The sequence below is a fragment of the Tinamus guttatus genome, unplaced genomic scaffold, assembly GCF_059628265.1.
Source record: "Tinamus guttatus ecotype Peru unplaced genomic scaffold, ASM5962826v1 Tinamus_guttatus_pri_ptg000330l, whole genome shotgun sequence".
NCBI classification, from domain to species: Eukaryota; Metazoa; Chordata; class Aves; order Tinamiformes; family Tinamidae; genus Tinamus; species Tinamus guttatus.
The window spans coordinates 3032810-3050917 of NW_028288864.1; the positions used below are offsets into that span (position 1 = coordinate 3032810).

The window sequence follows — 18108 nt, forward strand, 5'->3', positions numbered from 1 at the left end:
CAAGGAGCATTAATTATTTTCATGTTAAGGTCTCTAGTTCTTCTGTAAAGATGCTCAGTTTATGCCACTCATCTTGGGATGGCTGCATCCTTGGACTTCAAATCTTTGTTATCTCCCACCCTGCTAAACAATTCTTCCAATTCTTATATCCATCCCTTTTTAACCTGCTGGAGGATGAAATATAATTTGTTCCAATGAGCAGTCGACAGATTTCCGAGCCCACATGGGCCAAGCTGTCTTTTGAAGATGAAAGCCAAAAGATACCCAGAGCACCTCAGGGCAACAGAAATACAGGTGATACTTTTTTAATACCAAGCTGACTTCTCTCAGGGATTAATGATGGAAAAAAAAGTCCTGACATGAGTGCCCTCTGCTATAGAACCAGACTGAAAGAAAGCAAGAGACCATGGATCACAGCTTTGCCTAGATGGTAGGTTTGAGACAAATCATTTCCCCCCTGCCTATAAAGAGGGATAGAAAAGGCAAATGAAAATTAGAAAAACTACTGCCCTTTCTGCTTCCTTCTTCAGGGAGGGAAAGAAAAATAAACTTAAACAAATGGGAGAGAATTTCCACAAGTAATATTTTGGTTTGAGCAAAGCTAACAGGCAGCTCTCTAAGCCAGGAGAGCATTAAAGACGTGCACCATAAGCAGGAAGATTCCAGGATCACAGAGCAGGAAAGCAGAGGTGTAAGCGCTACGAGTAATCTCCCGGCACAGCCTGGAGATAAAGATATTCGAGCACTCGCCTCATTAAGAAAACCTTCCAGTGCTGATAAAATTGCCAGAAAAGTGCACACATACCTACATAGAGATTGCAGAAAAGGCAATGCCCTAAAACGATCCAAAATAAAAAAAAAAAAAACTTCTTTCAGCAAGTACAAAAACTAGCACCCTTTTCAAGCCACAAAACCAGGGATAACTGAGCTAAGTCTTATCGCTTGGAGCCTCTGCTACGCACTGTGCATGAGCAGCCTGGGCCGGCACTGCTCCCTTGGAGCAGGTGCACACCGAGACCACGGCTGCAGAAAAACAAATAACTCAAGAATTAGGAGGGGAGAAAAATCCAAGTTTCACTGTTATAATTACACACCACGACCGTAAGGGTAATTTCTCTTAAATCAGAAAATAAATTCGAGGTGCAGGTTCCCTGAAGGATGTGAAATATTACAGGGGTTTTTTTTATGGTTGTAATCACAAACTCATTTCTCCAGCCACTACTGGCCGTGTCTAATTAGGGTAAAGTATGTTAATGATACAGTGGCACAGCCCAGAGACGTCTTCAGTTGCGATATTAATTGCATTTAGGGAAAGAAGCATAAATTGTGCTATACAAGCTAATTAGTATGGGCTTGCTAATTAATACTCGAAAGTCAAACTGCCTTTGTCTTGTCAACTGCAATTAGCTGAAGCCTTTTTTGTTGCTTTTTTGTCTTCCAGTAGCAAGCTGACTTTTAGCTGACAAGCAAGGCAACCGTGGGCTGGAATAGCCGATGCCGATTAGCAAAGTGAGAGCGGGACATCACAGCCAGACCTGCAAATGTCCCCTGCAGCGCACGCCACCATCCTGCTCCTATCTGCCCTGCGGAGACGATTCCCTGCAATAGGGCCCTCTCCTCCCACGGACGCGGCACGCAGCTGCTCTCTTGGGGAGCCCACCATCCTAAAGGATGTATCCCCTGAGGATTTTATGCTCAATATCTCTATGATTTACCAAGGCTCTAGGACACGCTCGCAGCAAGGACCGCTCCTCGGTGAGGCGGCTGCCGTTAGCTCGCCAGCGCCTCAGGAGCGGCGCCATGGGGACGAGGGGAAGCGCTTGGCGCTCCTCGGAGCGCGGCCCAGCCCAGGCTGCGGCTTGTGCGGTGGCACTTGATGGGCAGAAGGGCTGGGGAGAAGCCATGTCCCCACGTACCAGTGCCCGGAGCGGCCCCTCCGCGTCCTTGTGGCCAGGGAAGCTTAGGGTCAAACTCATGGGTGCAGCAAAGAACGGGAAAGGGGAGGAAAGGGAGAGGCAGCAGGAAGCCCAGGAGAGCAAGTGATTGCCGGCGGGACTGACCTGGAAAGAGCTTGTAAATAAGAGCAGCCCAGTGAGACACTGCTCTGAAGGGACCAAAAAGAGGTGAGGGAAGAACAGTTTGCAGGAAGGGAAGGAGGAGAACCCCAGCAGCCCGCAAAGGGAAGGACAACATCCCAAGGGGACAAACCCCTGCCACTCTTTGGAGAAGATAGGGAAGGAGGAGAAGCATCCACCAGTGGTGATGAAGCCAAACCATCACATTCTTCTCAAAATGCACATGAGGGAAAGAGAGGAAAAGCCACCTCCATCCCAGTCTTTGAAGCAGTTTTCATGTATTTACTGAACAAATTCAAAATGGCTGAAAAAAGCCCCCACACCTTAACAATCTGCAGTCCATAGTCAGAGCTGCACAGGAAACGGCTCTTCAAGTGAGATTGATGCAAGCTTTACAGGGAAGATCACAAGACCTGCAGATTTTCCACTGCATAGCCCTTGGGAATAGGCACTGAAGGCTCCTTTATCCCTCTTCTGATGGATGATGCACAACAGCAATTAATATTTTAACACTGGAAGTTCCAGTTGCTCCTGCTCTCTGCTAGCTTGTTCAATACTATGAATTTTTGAAGACAGACGAGTAACTCAAAACCCAGGCTTAACGAGCCATGTGGAAAAATTTTGAAGTTTTTCTTTACTTCTTTTTTTTAAGAATGCACATCAGACCCTTTAAAACATAACAGCAACTTTATGCTCCCATATGTCTGGTGAGCACAACACAAAGCTCAGTGTAGAATTTAAAAATACAACAAGGCAGCATGTAATGAGATCAGACGGTAAATAGGATTACTGAAGTTTCTTTGGAAATGGCAGTTCTGACCTACGTCACTAGAGAAGGTGACTAAGCAGGCAAAAATGTTTGCCCACAATACAAGACCACCCTGGAATTGGAGTCAATGACACTCTCATTACAGAACATTTATCGTTGAAACAGCAAAGAATATTTCAGCCAAACTAAAGGAAACCAATATAGCAGAGGCACATAAGCAGAGTTTTGATCTTCAGCGCCTTAGTAGAGCTAAGCAGAGACCTGAAAAGACTAGTACTAGAGGTTAGGATTCGGATTTCAGTGCAGAAGTCTGTTTAGTATCTACTCACTGCCCACCTTTTCACCACTGACAAAAATCTATCTGGTGTAAAAAAGGGAAAAAGATCTATAGAATTGGTGTCCACATTTTTACTACTGCTCTGACAGAATGTTAGGAAAATAAATAGAAGGAATCTCACAACTCTCACATTTGCAAAAACACTGGATTATAGAACAGCTTAATGCTGACGCCTCATGTATTCCTAAATATCAAGGGTCATAAACAATAGTCATAAAACTCCATATAAGCCTCCCTCCTGGCAGGGTTGTGTGGCCTCTAGGTATTTTTTTTCATTTTGGTCCTTGAAGGAACTGCCAACAAAATAAACAAACCCAGCAGAAAGTTAATAGACATTAAAAAAAAAAAAGTAGTATATTCTGTCTCATCTACTTGTCCTTTGTACACATGAGACTGAATCAAAGGTCCCCAAAGAAAGGAGTTAACACCCTATGAAATTAAATGCTTGCTTCTCTTCCAGAACTGCTGGCAAAGAGAAGGCAAACTGCTGGAAAAATGAAGACCATTGAATCTCATCCAATGCTTGTTCCAGGTGAGCACGGAGACTGATGGCACTAAAACTAGCAACAGTGATACAAACCTTTCCAATGTTTCTTGTGATTCATATTTGAAAATTTGGAATTGATCCACCATTCAAAAGACACTCAACTTTGCATATTTTACTGCTCTGTAAAACAGGAAAAAAATAAAGAAAGATGATGAACACTTACCATCTCTGCTCTTTGCTTATGGCTTCCCACTTCTTCCAGAACTTGAGATAGTTGACCCTTCAAGACAAAAAAAATATAAAGCATAGTCAGAAATGCATTTCCAGTTACTGACTCCATGCGCTACAATCATGAATTATCACTGCATAGAGTGATATCAAGAGTAGAGTTTTGCTATATCCTATCTACATCCCGTTACAAGAGACAATCTTAACCCCAAAAGCTTACAGTCTACACACATAGGAAGAGATTTATCACAGGGAGAAAATCAACTGGATTAGCTTTCCCAAATTTCTGTCGCATGGTTTGGTCAGAGGACCCTGCTTTCTTCCATTTTCTTTGAGTGCTACAAGAATGGTCTAGAAACATCCAATATTGCTAAGCTGAATTTCAGAAAAAAGGACAGATTCATCCCACAACTCCCAGAAGGGATGTACTTAGGAAACTTAATGGAAAACAAGGTACAGGATTGATTTTGGCAGCCTCTAAGTTTGTTGTGGCAGAATCCTGGGCAAATCCTCTCTGCAACTATGTTTTTTGTGAGAAAAGGTCCTAACGCAAAGGTTTAAAACAAAAGAATAATTAAAAAATTAAGAAGAAAAGAAGAAATTTTAAGAATCTCTAAAAGAGTAAAAATATCTTACAGTAAATCCACATAACTTTGGAGAAAAAATGTGAAGGTGACTCAGAGGACAAGTTTTAACATAGAAACTTATGAACTTTATTTTATGAACTTTATTAACATAGAACTTATGAAAAAGAATTTTAAAAGAAATTAGTACTTTAGAAATGGCCAAGAGAAGCAACATGTACCATGTCAGTGCAATTTCTTCCTGTGACTTCTACTTCCCCACCCTCCGCTGCCTACAATCAGCCTTCCTCTAGCTAGGAAAAAGAAAGAAAAAGTCACAACTGATGACAGAGAAGCTAATTTCAACATGTAACCAAACCCGATGAGAACTAAAAAGACTACAAATTCACACGATTTCCAGCAGATATTCATTAAAACCCCCCAGAGCCTCTTTAACAAGGTCTCTGCACACATACAAGGCCCAAACCAGAGGCAAGGCAATCAGTTTATTACCCTGAAAGCAGAAACATGGAGCTTTGAAGGGCAACCACACGGAAACACAAGCAAACAGAAAATGAGTCTTTGGGTTCAACACAGAATGAGCAACTTCAGTTTTGCCACCACACACCGACCAAACCGGCCAGCTGTCCATGGTCAGCGATAACATGATTTTATTTAAGGAGCAGACGTTCACGGAAGATGAAAGGGGTTTTCATAGGAACGTGGAACCTGGCATGGGGAAATGCAGCAGGAAGTGCCAGTCCCAGCCATACCTAGGGCCTATTTACAAGCAAGGCAGGGGAAGAAAAGGAAATTATCCCAAAGTTTGAGACATCAGGAACCTCTCAATTTGCCCACGTTTGAGAAAGACTGGGCAGGCTGGAGTCGGAAAAGTCTCACGAAAGTGAAGCAGAAACAGTCGGTGCATAGATGCTATCTGAGATGCTAGTGCAGCCTTTGCAAAACAACCTAGGACTGAGTGTTTTGAGAAAAAACAAAATCACTTTACAATATATTTATAAGAAGATATATATGATCTTAATATGGGAAATACTGATCTCTCCTAAACTAAAGAGACATTAAGAATTATATATTTGTTTACAGCAGCTACTGCTCCTGAATTTTCAAGTCATTTCTCTGTTCAATCTCCTGTCTATGATCATAGAATAATTTTGATTTGAAATGCTCAAAGCAGGGTCAGTTACAACAGGTCCTTGTCCAGTCAAATTCTGAAAATCTCCAAGGGGATAATTTGCAAAATCTCTCTGAGCAACCTGGTTCCAATCTTTGATCACCTTCACGGTGAAAATATTCTTTCCTTATAATATCAAGACAGCATCGCTCTGGGAACCGGTTCAACCAGATGACATAAGAATGCTTTTAAGAAGTACAAAGACTTGATAAAATTCAGAAAAGAAATTATAAAGAACCCTCATGCATTTCACTTCAGGAAGAAGCTGTAAAAACTTTTGGAGAAGAAAAAAAAAATACAGAAAGATCAGAGAAATCAGAACTACAAGCAGGAAATATTACATAATTTAAACAGTTATATTTTATGTGTTGAAAAAAATAGACAAACACAAACCTGCCAGACTGTTATGTCAGTAGAGACCTAAAGACAAACCTGGACAGCAAGTCCAAAACTGCAACATGATATTGGCAGACCAGTAGGATTTGGAGAGGCAATCGGAAAATGATGATATCCCAACGCCTGTTTTCTTTATTGCATTTATCTCTTGGCAGCTCAATGCAAAGGGAAAGAGAAGTTGAACTGATGGGAATTTAGAGAGCAGCAACTAAACTTACTAGATTGCTGGAGGAAATGATTTATGAAGATTAAAAGATTTTTACGTGTATGGTTTGACTACGACTCACATGGAAGAGCACAGGGACATATTTTATGCATTGGGAGCTGTTACAGCACGATCCACAGCTGGGAACAGGGAGGTATTTGCAGCCCAGTTGATCCTGCCTGGATTTCAGCAGCCACCAGCCATGCTCAGAGCCGCCGCCACCGCGAGCCGATGGCCAGAGCCCAAACCCAACCGAGCCCAAACTTCCAGGGGGGTCCCCTGTGGCTGCTCTCGCCTGGCTGTGAACCAGATGATCCGAATGCTTTATCACATCCCGTTTGTAAACATTAGCCCTACCCCAGACTTTTTATTAGCTTAAATCAAATATTGAACCCAGCTCAGCTGTTAGAGGACAGCTGCTTGCAAAATGATTCACTGCCATATTCCTCCTAGGCCGCAAGAATATACAACGTAATCACCAACAGCATGACAGATGCACACAGTTTTAATTATGAAGAAGAAATTAGGCTGTGAACTTATCCCCACATCTCACTTAATCAGAGCACTCGAGAGGAGCTGCCAGCCACCACAGCAAGTTAAGGAAATGCTGCAGAGGCCCTGGGACAGCCCAGGGCCACGAGCTGAACCCTCCATCCCCGCTCACCTCCAGCGTTTTATTGAGCAGCCTCGGGAAAACCTGAAAGAAATACTGTTATACTGTTTCCTATAACTATTCTTTCAGGAATAACCTGTTGGATTTCTTTGTTCAGTCATCTCTACTCACTGACAGACAGCCAAGAAAAGCATGAGCAACAGACTGGAGCCAGGCAAGGAGGCTGGATTGGAGATGGTCCCGAGGTCTTGCTCACCTCGACCAAAAGTCACGTCCCTGGTCAGGCAGGGGGACTGCTGCAGATACTGGAGCCGTTTGCCAGCCCCATCTCAGAGTTAGACCTGGGAAAAGCAACGCCCCAGGTATATGTGGCTCAACAACCTTTTACACACTTTTAGACTGTAAACGTTCACCTTGGTGTCTTGGGAATTGCTCTCAGTAGGAAAGATTTTCATGTTGAATTTCCAAACGTTGCATAAAAGCCTTATCTTCAAGCTTGAAGGAAATTCCCATTAATATACATGTTAAATTCCCATGGATCACTGAGCCCAAGGATTAAGCAATCTGATAAGCAAACAGATTTTAAGTTAAAGAATCAGACATAGAAATATATGCAAAGTCCATTCTGCCCACCGAAGGCAGCACAATCAGGTAAAAGAAAATCAAACAACAGCATAAGCAGAAAAAAAAAATCCTCAGAAGTATTCAGTCAATTACTTTAAGTCTCCAAAAAACGGTTTGTCAATTCAATACATCCATCTTACATGACAACATGTTCTAATCTCCTGTCAGTCTCTTCCTCAAGAGAGATGCAAGACACACTGTGATCGGTCCCTCTCCACGACACGGGGACAGGGCAGAAGCCAGTTCAGCTTCCAAGGCGACTTTCTGGAACTGCTCAGCTTGCTTCCCTTCCCCAAGGATCCTTCTACACCCTCCAAAAGCAGCAACTTGTCATTATTTCACCGGGGAAATTTGGGGATTTGGGCAGGGAGGATTAATGAATGAAGCAGGGATTAATGACTGAAACTCCAAGCAATCTGGTGATGACGGTGCGGGTGGCAGCACTGGCGGTATCACCAGCCCCGACCTCTCCTCCAGATGCTCAACATGAGTCAACTGCCCCATAAGCGAGCTGCTCAAACGTGAGGATTCCTCTTCTGAAAAAATTAGCTGTTCCATCTCTAATGAACAGTCTTTCTCTACACAACAATACCCTCCGTTCCACAAGCAATTAGCAAATCGAAGCGCGCTCTTTGTGAACCTGCATTAATTTACTCCTCAACATTGCACGTTAAATAGCTCATAGGTGCAGCACAGCGCAGGAGTAGCAACAGCTAAAGCCATAAAATCAACGCTTGCTTCAAAGAGTTAGGGAAGCAAAATTATGTGCGCTGCATACAGGGATTAAATCAAAACAACCTTGATTTGGAAACAACATTTTAGTCCTATGCTTTCATCAGAAAGCATGATTATCTAACAGTCACAACACGGGCACTTTACAAGGAAGACTCTCGCTACATACAATTAAAACCAGTTATTTTTATTTCCTCATCAGGGGGAAATGCCTGTGAATGTACCTGGCTGTTTATTTGTTTCTGGGCTGTGCTTTCACAGCTGTAAATCCAAACTGTAGGTCCCCAGGAGGAAGGACACTTGTCAGAAGGGCAAACAGTCCTTCATGGGTGAGGAAGAGGAGAAAGTTCAACCGCAACAGCTACAAAACACGGACTAGAGGACACCGAAGCCCGGGATAACCTTTGTAACCTTCGAAATATTTTACCTATAAGAGCTGTGTGAATTCAAGTCAGCTGTGACTGTCTAATTTAGGTAGACTGTTAATTAACAGCTATTTCAAATTTACTAACTTGCAAGACAAATTCCTGTCTCTCCTCTTTGACAAAGTTAACACACAACCGGAATTCACAGGGAAATATTTGCTCCCAATACCAGGCAAGAGGAATCTGGGATGTTTTAATACCACAAATCAGCCTCCTTGTGCTGGCTGCCTCGTATCCCAAGTGCAATTTCACAACATATTTATCTAATCTCTTACAGAAGAAGGCACCAGATGAAGCTCTCCTGGCTCAAGCTAAACGGCTGCTGTATGATGTGGCCTACAACGTAGCTCAAGTCAGGGTATCTTATCTGATGCCACAAGCTGGAGAAGGAGAAAAACAAAAGCAGATCATGCCTTTCCATTGGGGATACAAGCAAAACTCTATGCACCAAAGTTTCAGCTGAGAGAGAGAAGAAAACCCCAAAACATGACTGTGCGCATAGGACAGTACGATAAGGAACACACGGATCACGACACTTCAGAATTCACTTAAAAATTGAGCTGTGTGGGGAACACCACAAGAACATACACAGGAGAACATCAGGAGAACATTTTGAAGAGAAGGCTGAAATCACCAATCCCCTCAGATACAAAGTTATTTTTATAAATTCTCACTTGTAGTGAAAACATGAGGAAAATTCTGATTTCCAAAAGAGCCACAGACAGCTTACTTGAGGAGGTGGCAGAGCCTGACAGAAGCAACTCGGCCACTTGCTGTTAGACTTCACTCTATTTGCATGCTGCGATCCTACATATTAAAATACTGTGAGAGCTAAAGTGCAATTGACATTAGTATTCAATCTGAAACCTCACCCCCGGGACTCAGCTCTCGGCAGCTAACGCTGCCTTTGCCCGTTGAAGGCAGGGACCCATTTCTAGACCTGCCTTCAGCCCGTGAGCGCAGCGCCGCGCAGGCGGGAAGCGGGTCGGGATAGGTTCAGCATCTCGGAGATACCCTACGGAACGGCACTGCTTAAACGGCCATTCCTCACTCTAAATAGCATGTTGGTACTTTGGAGTAGAAACTGGTGATGCTTCGAGGAAAGCGCATCGTTAGAGACCACATCAGTTGAGTTCACTATCAGACGTGGCTAAATAATTTCCATGCCATTTTAGAGAATCAATTTTGCACTCCTCAGCTTGCTTCCGTTCTCCCAGGATTCTTCTCGTACGGCTTCCAAAAGCAGCAACTGTCATTATCTCACCTGTATTTCATACATAAACACAAACCATGGAAAACTACCAGGCACAGAAACAGGAGGGACTCCGGGAGGTCAGGGCTGCTGCTCTTTCTGGCTCTGCTCCTCTGTCAGCTGCTACCTACATCAGTGCTCTTCCCAAGAAAGCTCTCCTGGTTATTAAATGAAATGCACACTCTTAATGTAACTTGGAAATAACACGTACGTATAATACTTTATATAAGCACAAAGCATCAAAGATGTCAGGTTATTTTACCAGAGTTGGGTTGGAAGAGGACAAAGAGCCATGTCCATCTTATGCAAAAACAGAAAAAAAAAATCCCTAAAGACTTTTGTATGAATTTCACAAAATTATTCACAGTGAAGCGGAGCTCACACCAAACTGCAGAAAAGTTGCAACTGGAGAAAAAAAAAGAAGAACAAAAAGTCCACCATGTTCTTACTGACATAGCTTTTCCTACGTGGACAGCCTTACAACACATTGAATAGTGGGTTTCTCAGGCCACAGTTTACACGGTTTTCAAGGAGATTTAGCCCGATCATCTCTTAATTCCACCCCAAGGAGGAGTCCACAGGAAACCAGCCTGCCTGGAGCAAGGTGTCCCGGTACCTCCGAGGGCATCCAAGTGACAGCCAGGTGTCCCCGGGTATCCAAGTGACAGCAAACGGCAATACCCAGGGACAGGAGACCCCTGCTTGGTGCAGAGCAGCAAAGGGCATTTTTCCATCAAAAAGCAAGAGCTGCCTCGTATTTGAGAGCCGGTTGTCTCTTGGCCTGGACGTGCGGCAGGGAAATGCCGCCCCCCAGTGAGACACGAAAAGCAGCTGGTTAGCAGAATTAATAAGGCATGAAGGAAGCAGAAGCACTTGGGTGCTAACCACAAAAAATGACACTGCAAATTAAAAAATTGCCAAAGTCATAGCTCTAATTATACTGAGGACATGGGGAAGACATCTGCAAATACGGGCACCTGTCAAATGCAGCATCAAGATTTAATGGACAAAGCGATAATAGCCAAATCTTTCCTTACTCTTAACGCTCAAGGACAGACCAACCTCTCTTATTCTGTTGAAGAGACACAGTCACTTAGTAATGTCAAGCATTCCCAACAGCAAGATAATGAGCACAAAATCAGCCAAAAAGCTCACTGGTCATGCTCTGAGAAAGGGATGCAAACAAAATCCTGAGGAAATTATGCATCTAAGCAAACAATACCCATGTTTTTATTGCCAGCAAGTCACTTGAATTAACTTAAAACAAGCTGCACAGTTCTGCAGTGAGTAACCAGACCTTGCTTGGTTCTCACTGCCCAACAACTGCAGAGATCCCCTGGGCAAATTACTGACCCTTCTGGAACGTCCTTACTCCATCCCTCTCCAATGTAAAGATAATATTCACTCTGTAAAACAACCCAAAGTCTTGAATCACCAAATTCAGGTAGTCTCTGAGAGCAAGGTACTATTGTTGATACAGATTTACAGAAAGGAAAGGATGGGTCCCTGGCGATCAGAGCACCAAGCTCCAGAATGAAACACATAATAAAAAACAGGCAGGTAGGAAAACAAGGCGTAGGTGTTACCAGATTTTTCGTGTTACAGAAGAGACCAGACGTCCAAAACCATCTTGAAACAAGAGCAAACAGCTGTTGCTTTTACACTCTGAACCGCAGCCGAGGTTGAGGAGGGACCGGGGGGCAGGAGCTGCACCCCTCCTTGCTTCCCGCTGCTCCTCGCTGATTTTCCTCAACATCTTGCTAAGACGGAGCACGGAGACCCAGAGATTAGCAAGGCTCTGCTGGGAATTAACAGGCATTTGCAGTAGGTCTGCTTCCCTCCATCCTAATGAAATGGTGCCGCAGCCCCCGGGGAGAGAACGCGCTGCCAAACGAAAACGTGGATTTGCAGCTGCTGCTTCCACGCAAAGGGCAGCCCGGCTGCTGGATCCCCGCCGAGCCCAGGGCTCTCCTGCGCGCCCGGGAGACCCCGGCTGCTCGGGGGCTCTCCAAGGGAGCCAGCCCACACTGCAGGAATAGCCCGCAGGGAAACCTCTGCCCCGGACACAACCCTGGGGGCCTCCAAAGCAATCCCAGCTCCAAGGCGCTGCCCGTGCCAGCTCAGCAGGGAGCCCCTTCCCTTTCGCTGCTCCCCTTAGCAAAATTTTTAAGACATCAGCAGGAAAATAAGTTGGTGTAAAATTCATCCATTGAGGGATGACCGCAGATCTCTTGCCAAAAGCAAGATAGATAGTTAATATACTAGGCACTGCAACAAAAGACATTAGGAGAGTGTCAATCCATTCCACAGGGAAGCAGAAAAAATGGAAAGGAATACAAATCATCTGAAGGACACTAAAGAGAATTAGCATTACTAAGTTGTGATCAAATCTCCACTGCTGAAATGCAGAGATCCCAGATACAGACTCCAAAAGCAGCGTAGAGCCTCCGAGAATGCAGTTCCCCATCACTGTGAAAGCAATCTTGAAAGCAGGTCCTGTAACGCGTGATCCTGGGATCCAGGAGGCCTGAGGGCGTCTTCAGATTTCCCTGCCTTGGGAAGCAGTGCTGGAGTCTACCAGCAGAAAATGCAGAGCTAGTGAGTGCCAAATCCCTCACCTCTGGTAATAATGTAGGTGGTTGGGAGGGTTGAGTGGTTGTAAAGTAAATGGTATTTACTTAATAATTATCTGGCAAAATACTAACACCAGCAACCGTGTTCTGCCTCCTTTAAGTTATTGGCAGAACAAGTTCAGGGTCCAAATCTGTATCTTGATGAAAACAAAACATTCTCACGCACCAGATCGGAAAAAGGGAATTTCAAAAATTAAAATTGGTGGCCATATGACACCCAACATTTTTGCCAATCTGTAAATTTTCCGACCCTCCTTCCTAGAGGTAACATTTCTCCAGCATCACCTTCCTTGATCTAGGTTCTCCCTCTCTCCGTTAGCTCCTCTGACTAGGTTAGATAGGGAAAGAAATGGCATTTAGCTGACTAAGTCTGCAAATCAGCCAACAAAAACATTCCCTTATGTTTATTATCCATTCATCAGAAGAAATAATGGTGGAATTACATCTTTACCTAAAAAAGCCCTTCTAATTTCAGCCCAATGAGTCAGCACTACTGTATCTCATCGCTAAGATGATTCATTGTCCCTGCACTTCTCAAAGTCAAGAAAAAGGGTATTCACCCCAATTCACTGTCATCTCATAGCCAGTCTGAATCCTGGCGCTGTGTCGCCCTACAGTATTGTTACTACAGTGATTGTATTTAGTTTAAATATGTAAAGAGACGTTGTCCATCCAACAACCATAAGCAGCATTTCCTTTGCGGTGGTTGCTAACTGCACACCTAGACCACATTGTTGTTTGCCAAATAGGACAGCTCTTCACATCCCAACAGCTTAAAGCAGCAATGTGTCTAAAGACACATGAGGATGGCCAGCATCCGTTGAGAGGAACATTAGTTATGCTTTGTAAGAAACTCTTCGGGGGAGTTAAGAGTCTGAACAGAAACACAGACAGATGGAAAGGCTCAGCCTCAAGTGAAAGTTTTGTGCATGGATTGGGCCCCACCAGAACATCTTTGGCTGGAGGATTCCAAAAATCTGAAGCTAGACAGGAACATGGAGGTGGCTCTGCTGAAAGCCACCTGACAAACACGACAGGGGACGAGAAGATCCACATTTGAAGCAAAGCTTGGGTTCATTTTAACCTCATTTGGTTTCTTGTCCTGGTTCTGCACACTGCCGTTCACGTTGCGTCAGCTCAGATGAACGCTGAGGAAGGACTTCAGCCAGCACCACCCCTGAAAAGGCTTGTGAAATCACAGCCAGAGTATTCTTGGCATCCAGCAGAAGGTGGGTAAAGTGCCTAAACCTCAAAGGATCTCCAACAAAGCTGAAACTCCCAGGAGTGGCTAGGAAACCATGGTTATCGCTGGGCCAAGATTGTCCAATGTTTGTCCTGAAGTGCTCCTCCTCGGCAGCCAAGCCTGTTCAGAACCCATCTCCTCTGCTGGGAGAGTATTCCCCATCTCCAGTCTGAGTGGAGAGCTGGATTTTGCTTATTAAAGCAAACATTACATGTTAAACACAGCTATTATAATTAGCAGGAGCTCACTGCTCAATTCCTGTTGCAGACAGGGTTTTCCAAATGTCACAGCGTGCTTAGCACAGCTGATTTGCTCTGATGGCTGCTCTAAATGCAGCTGACCTAGGAGGACACAAAATTAAGAATCGAGTCATATCACAGGAGGTGAGAACAGAAAATGAATAGGATAATTCTCCTCTTTTGCCCTGCTTCTCGATTTTCATTTATTATCCGCACAGCACTGTGAGCACATTAAGTTTACTACAGAGATTCCCCCCTTCAGAGACACAATTTAAAGGAAGTATTTGCTTTACAAATTTATTTCAGAAAAGCGAAAACATTTGGTCTCATGTAACATCTCTCCTGCAACCTGCTTGTGCCTTAGATGCCATTGGTGGCCTTAGCGTTTGGGTAAGGCCTGGATCAGGTCACCATCCCCTATCACGAGGTGGTGAAGATGACCAGCACCAATTCTGCTTGACCCAAGGAGAAGCCGAGAAGGCCCAAGGTTCTGGGCCCTTCTCAAGGCTGCAGTGGCAGAGACTGACACAGTCTGCAATTAGCAGGCTGTACTGCATCCATTTTATACTGTAAATAAAAGAGGATTTAGAGGCAAAATTTGCTTAAAGCGTGTCATGGGGAAAGAGAGGGGGTAATGGTGCCTCTACCCAAAGGCGGATCTTACTCTGAAAAAGGAAAAAGAAAGTTCTCCCAGATGAGGATTTGCTTAACATTCACACATTCACTTAGCCATCCTCAAATAAAAGCCAATAACCCCGTGCACTGTTGTCACGGTCCTCTAACTTCCTCAAAGAGGAGCAGAGCCCTTCCACTTTTATTTGAGAACATATTCAAAATAAACAAACCCCAATGGAGTTTTAACAGACTGTAAAACCTCCAGCAAAAACCCACGAAAAAGCAAATGAACTAAGAGGCTCTCTTGGCACACTCTTGGAAAGAAAGGATTCACCACGTTTCTAATCGACTGCCAGGGTGGCTGGAATGAATCATCTATAAATAGGCAGCAAATTCAAAGCGAGCACTTGAAAGAAGCTGCAAGATTTTTGTGTGTTTCTTCCCGTTATTGTTTCCCCAGTTGTTGGGAAGGAGGTGGCTAACACGGAAGGACAAACGTGGCGGAAAGATAAAGAAACAGAGAGGATGAGAAAAGAGAGGGCGAAGTCCAGCTTAGCACAAAGTGCCTAAACCCACTCCTGCTCCGCGGAGCACTGAGGGGGCAGAGGGCGACTGTGACGGTGCCAACCAGCACCGCGGCGCTGGGCGATGGTAGCGATGGCACCAAGAGGCCACCGCGCTGCCCTCGGACAGGGTTTGCAGCGAAGCTCATCCAGCCGCGGCTGCAGAACCGGCTCCCAAGCTCCGTGCGGCGACAGAACCACTTCTATGGACAGAGCGAAGCTGGTGTTTAAATCACGAGCACACAGAAAAAAATATGCTAGCAACTGAAGGAGGAGAATGCCCTGAAGATCATCACATACCCTCAACTCTAAGGCAGTTTTTATGTTATCATTAAATTCGTATCTGAAAACTCAAGCTCCTGTGGGCCATCTCAGACTAATTTCTAGTCTTCTCTACATAATGGATTCAATATACTATTAAACGCAGTCATTAAAGCAAAGCGCTAGCAGTGTTCTTGCAGCTGTCTGGTGGTAAGAGACATCCAAAACAGAGTGGAATCAAAACTATTAAAGCTAAGCAACCATCCACATCGTAAGAAAAGCTAAGTACTCATGTCAGTGAGCAACAAAGCTAGGGGAATCTGAGTTATTCCCAGAGAGAATCTTGTTTCTGGAAAGCATTTGTAGGAAAATTTCTAATAAACTCAATTTTGTAATATTGAATAACTACTTTCAAAATAATTGGATTTTTTTTATGTGATCACGGCTGCTGTTGCAACCTGTCCACTCACTCCCCTCCTCTCTCCCACTGCGAGGCTCATTGCCCACAATAGCCTGTCTTCAGCTTTGCAGTATTTGTCAAAGCAGCCAATTTAATTATCCTTTTTAATCACTCCCCTTAATCCCACGCTCCTTCTTTCAAGCCTGAAGGGGGCTCTCCCAGAGACTGAGGAACAGAAACCCCTCTGCCTTTTATCCCAAGGAGCTTGATTAGCTTTAATGTCCTTAACTACTCCCATAATTTCCTTCCTCCTGCCTTGTCCGGCCACGCGGTGCTTGCCAGGGCACAGCAGGAGCCTATCCCATTCCAGCCCTGCACGTATTCACAGTTTTGTCTAGGTAAAATCATTCCTTACTGCAAAGACAGGAAGGAGATTGGTATCAAAATGGCCCATAACGCACACACCTAACTTGTATCAGTTAATAGTTTCCTTTACTGAAGAAAAGTTTGTAAAGTGTATGCAAAGGGTTAAAGAAGAAACCACTCTGTGATGACAGGGTGACAAGAGTAGAAAAAGTAAACGAGCCATCCCTGCACAGGGTAGGCATGATGTATCTGCTGTGGCTGCCAACCATCAGTTTAATTTTCCTTGTAAAAACTTGCAGGAGAGTTACTGTGCGCTGAAAGTGCTGGAGTAATCAATCTGGGCTGAAACTCTTTGTTTATCCATAAAATAGATATAGCAGAAAGAAAAAAAAAAAGTATAAATTCTCTATGTTGCTGCCTCAGTATTTCTCAATTTTGATCTGAAAGGATGAATTCCAGAGGGAACAATTTTAGTTTAGACATGGGCCACTCAGTCCTCAGCCCCTCTGCTGAGGCTGCCAGCAAAGATGCCAGGAGACGGAAGGATGCTCTTGGGATGCAGGTGTGCATCTCTTCTGAGGGAACCAAAAATCAACTTGTTCCATGAAAGCAATCAATAATTCACAAGCACATTCGCTCCACGAAGGCAGAGTGACAAGGCAAAAGGTGAAACTGCTGCATGGTCCCATCAGCAACCGCGGAGCTCCCTGGCCCCGACCGCCGGCCTAGCAAGGTCGGTGCAGAAACACGGCCGAGCCGGGCGGCAAGGACAGGAGAGGCCCCACGTGTCCCCGTGCCACCCTCGGGGCTGCACGTCTGCACCTTCAGCAGCCCAGCACAGCCGAGCTGAGGGAAGAGCCAGCTCCTCTGACCACGCGGGGCTCAAACTTGTGCTTTGTGCAAGAGGCAGTACAGGAAGGTTATATAAAACATGTACTCATTGTATGAACGGCTGGATTTGTGCCCAGCTCCCAGGTGTTTGTGATGGGTCTACCACAATCTCTTTCCTCTCACAATCCTCTCTACTCTTCATTAACAAGAGCTTCATCCAAAGAGCAGGTGAAACAACTTCTTTCTAAGCAAATCAAGCACCAGCAATAATTTACAACATACAATAGAAAACATGTAGAGCACTGGTGACCCGTAGAAATCAAATATACAATGAATCTGGATTTTGTCTGACCTAAAGGAAAAAGGTGCTCGTTATTTTAAGAGAAAAAGTGTCACTTACGAATGTGCACTCATGGCAATGTGAAAATAAATGTCATTTCTACAGACAGCTGCAATACAGCAATCTACTGTTTTCAGAAAAGTATATAGAGAGCAAAATAATAAAAGACAGTTGAATTAGCCATGGATGTTATGTTATTTTAGGAGCATAAAGTCATCTAGACTTTTCATATACACTTTCCTAAATTCACATAAGCAACACATCTAATATATGTATATACACCTGTACACACTGATTATGTGAATAAATTGCCTGTGCTTCTTGGTAGTAATAATAATAATAATAAAATAATAACAACAATAAAACCTAACTAGGTACTTGATATTGCTGTAAACATCCACAGGAATTACAGAGCTCTGCATAGGTGTTTCTGGGCTCATCACAAGCCCCGGGCAGTCTCCCCAAAGCATGAGGAGCAGCTCTGTTTTAGACAGCTAATCCAGTGTGCAGAGCCCGGCACGGCGCCCCGCTGCAGCTGCTGCACAATTAAGCACACTCAGATGAGCTCGGAGCAAATGGAGCACACGGAGCAATCACCACGTCGGGGTGAGCGCGGGGATCCCTGCGCCCACGGGCGTCTCGGCTGGGGAGCTCCCTGCAGCGGGGTGGCTCGTCCTGCCCAGCACGCGCAGGACACGAGCGGGGCAGGACGGCTCAGC

General features: G+C 44.5%; 1 protein-coding gene across 2 annotated transcripts in view; it reads right to left on the minus strand.

Annotated features, from left to right (window-relative positions):
* The window catches only part of MAD1L1 (mitotic arrest deficient 1 like 1), a 322579-nt gene that overhangs the window by 162207 nt on the left and 142264 nt on the right, over positions 1-18108 (minus strand). For both annotated transcript variants that reach the window (XM_088529470.1, XM_088529469.1), the window contains exon 12: positions 3892-3948. In XM_088529470.1, coding sequence (XP_088385596.1) covers positions 3892-3948 — 57 coding nt within the window. The remainder of the gene's footprint in view (positions 1-3891; positions 3949-18108) is intronic.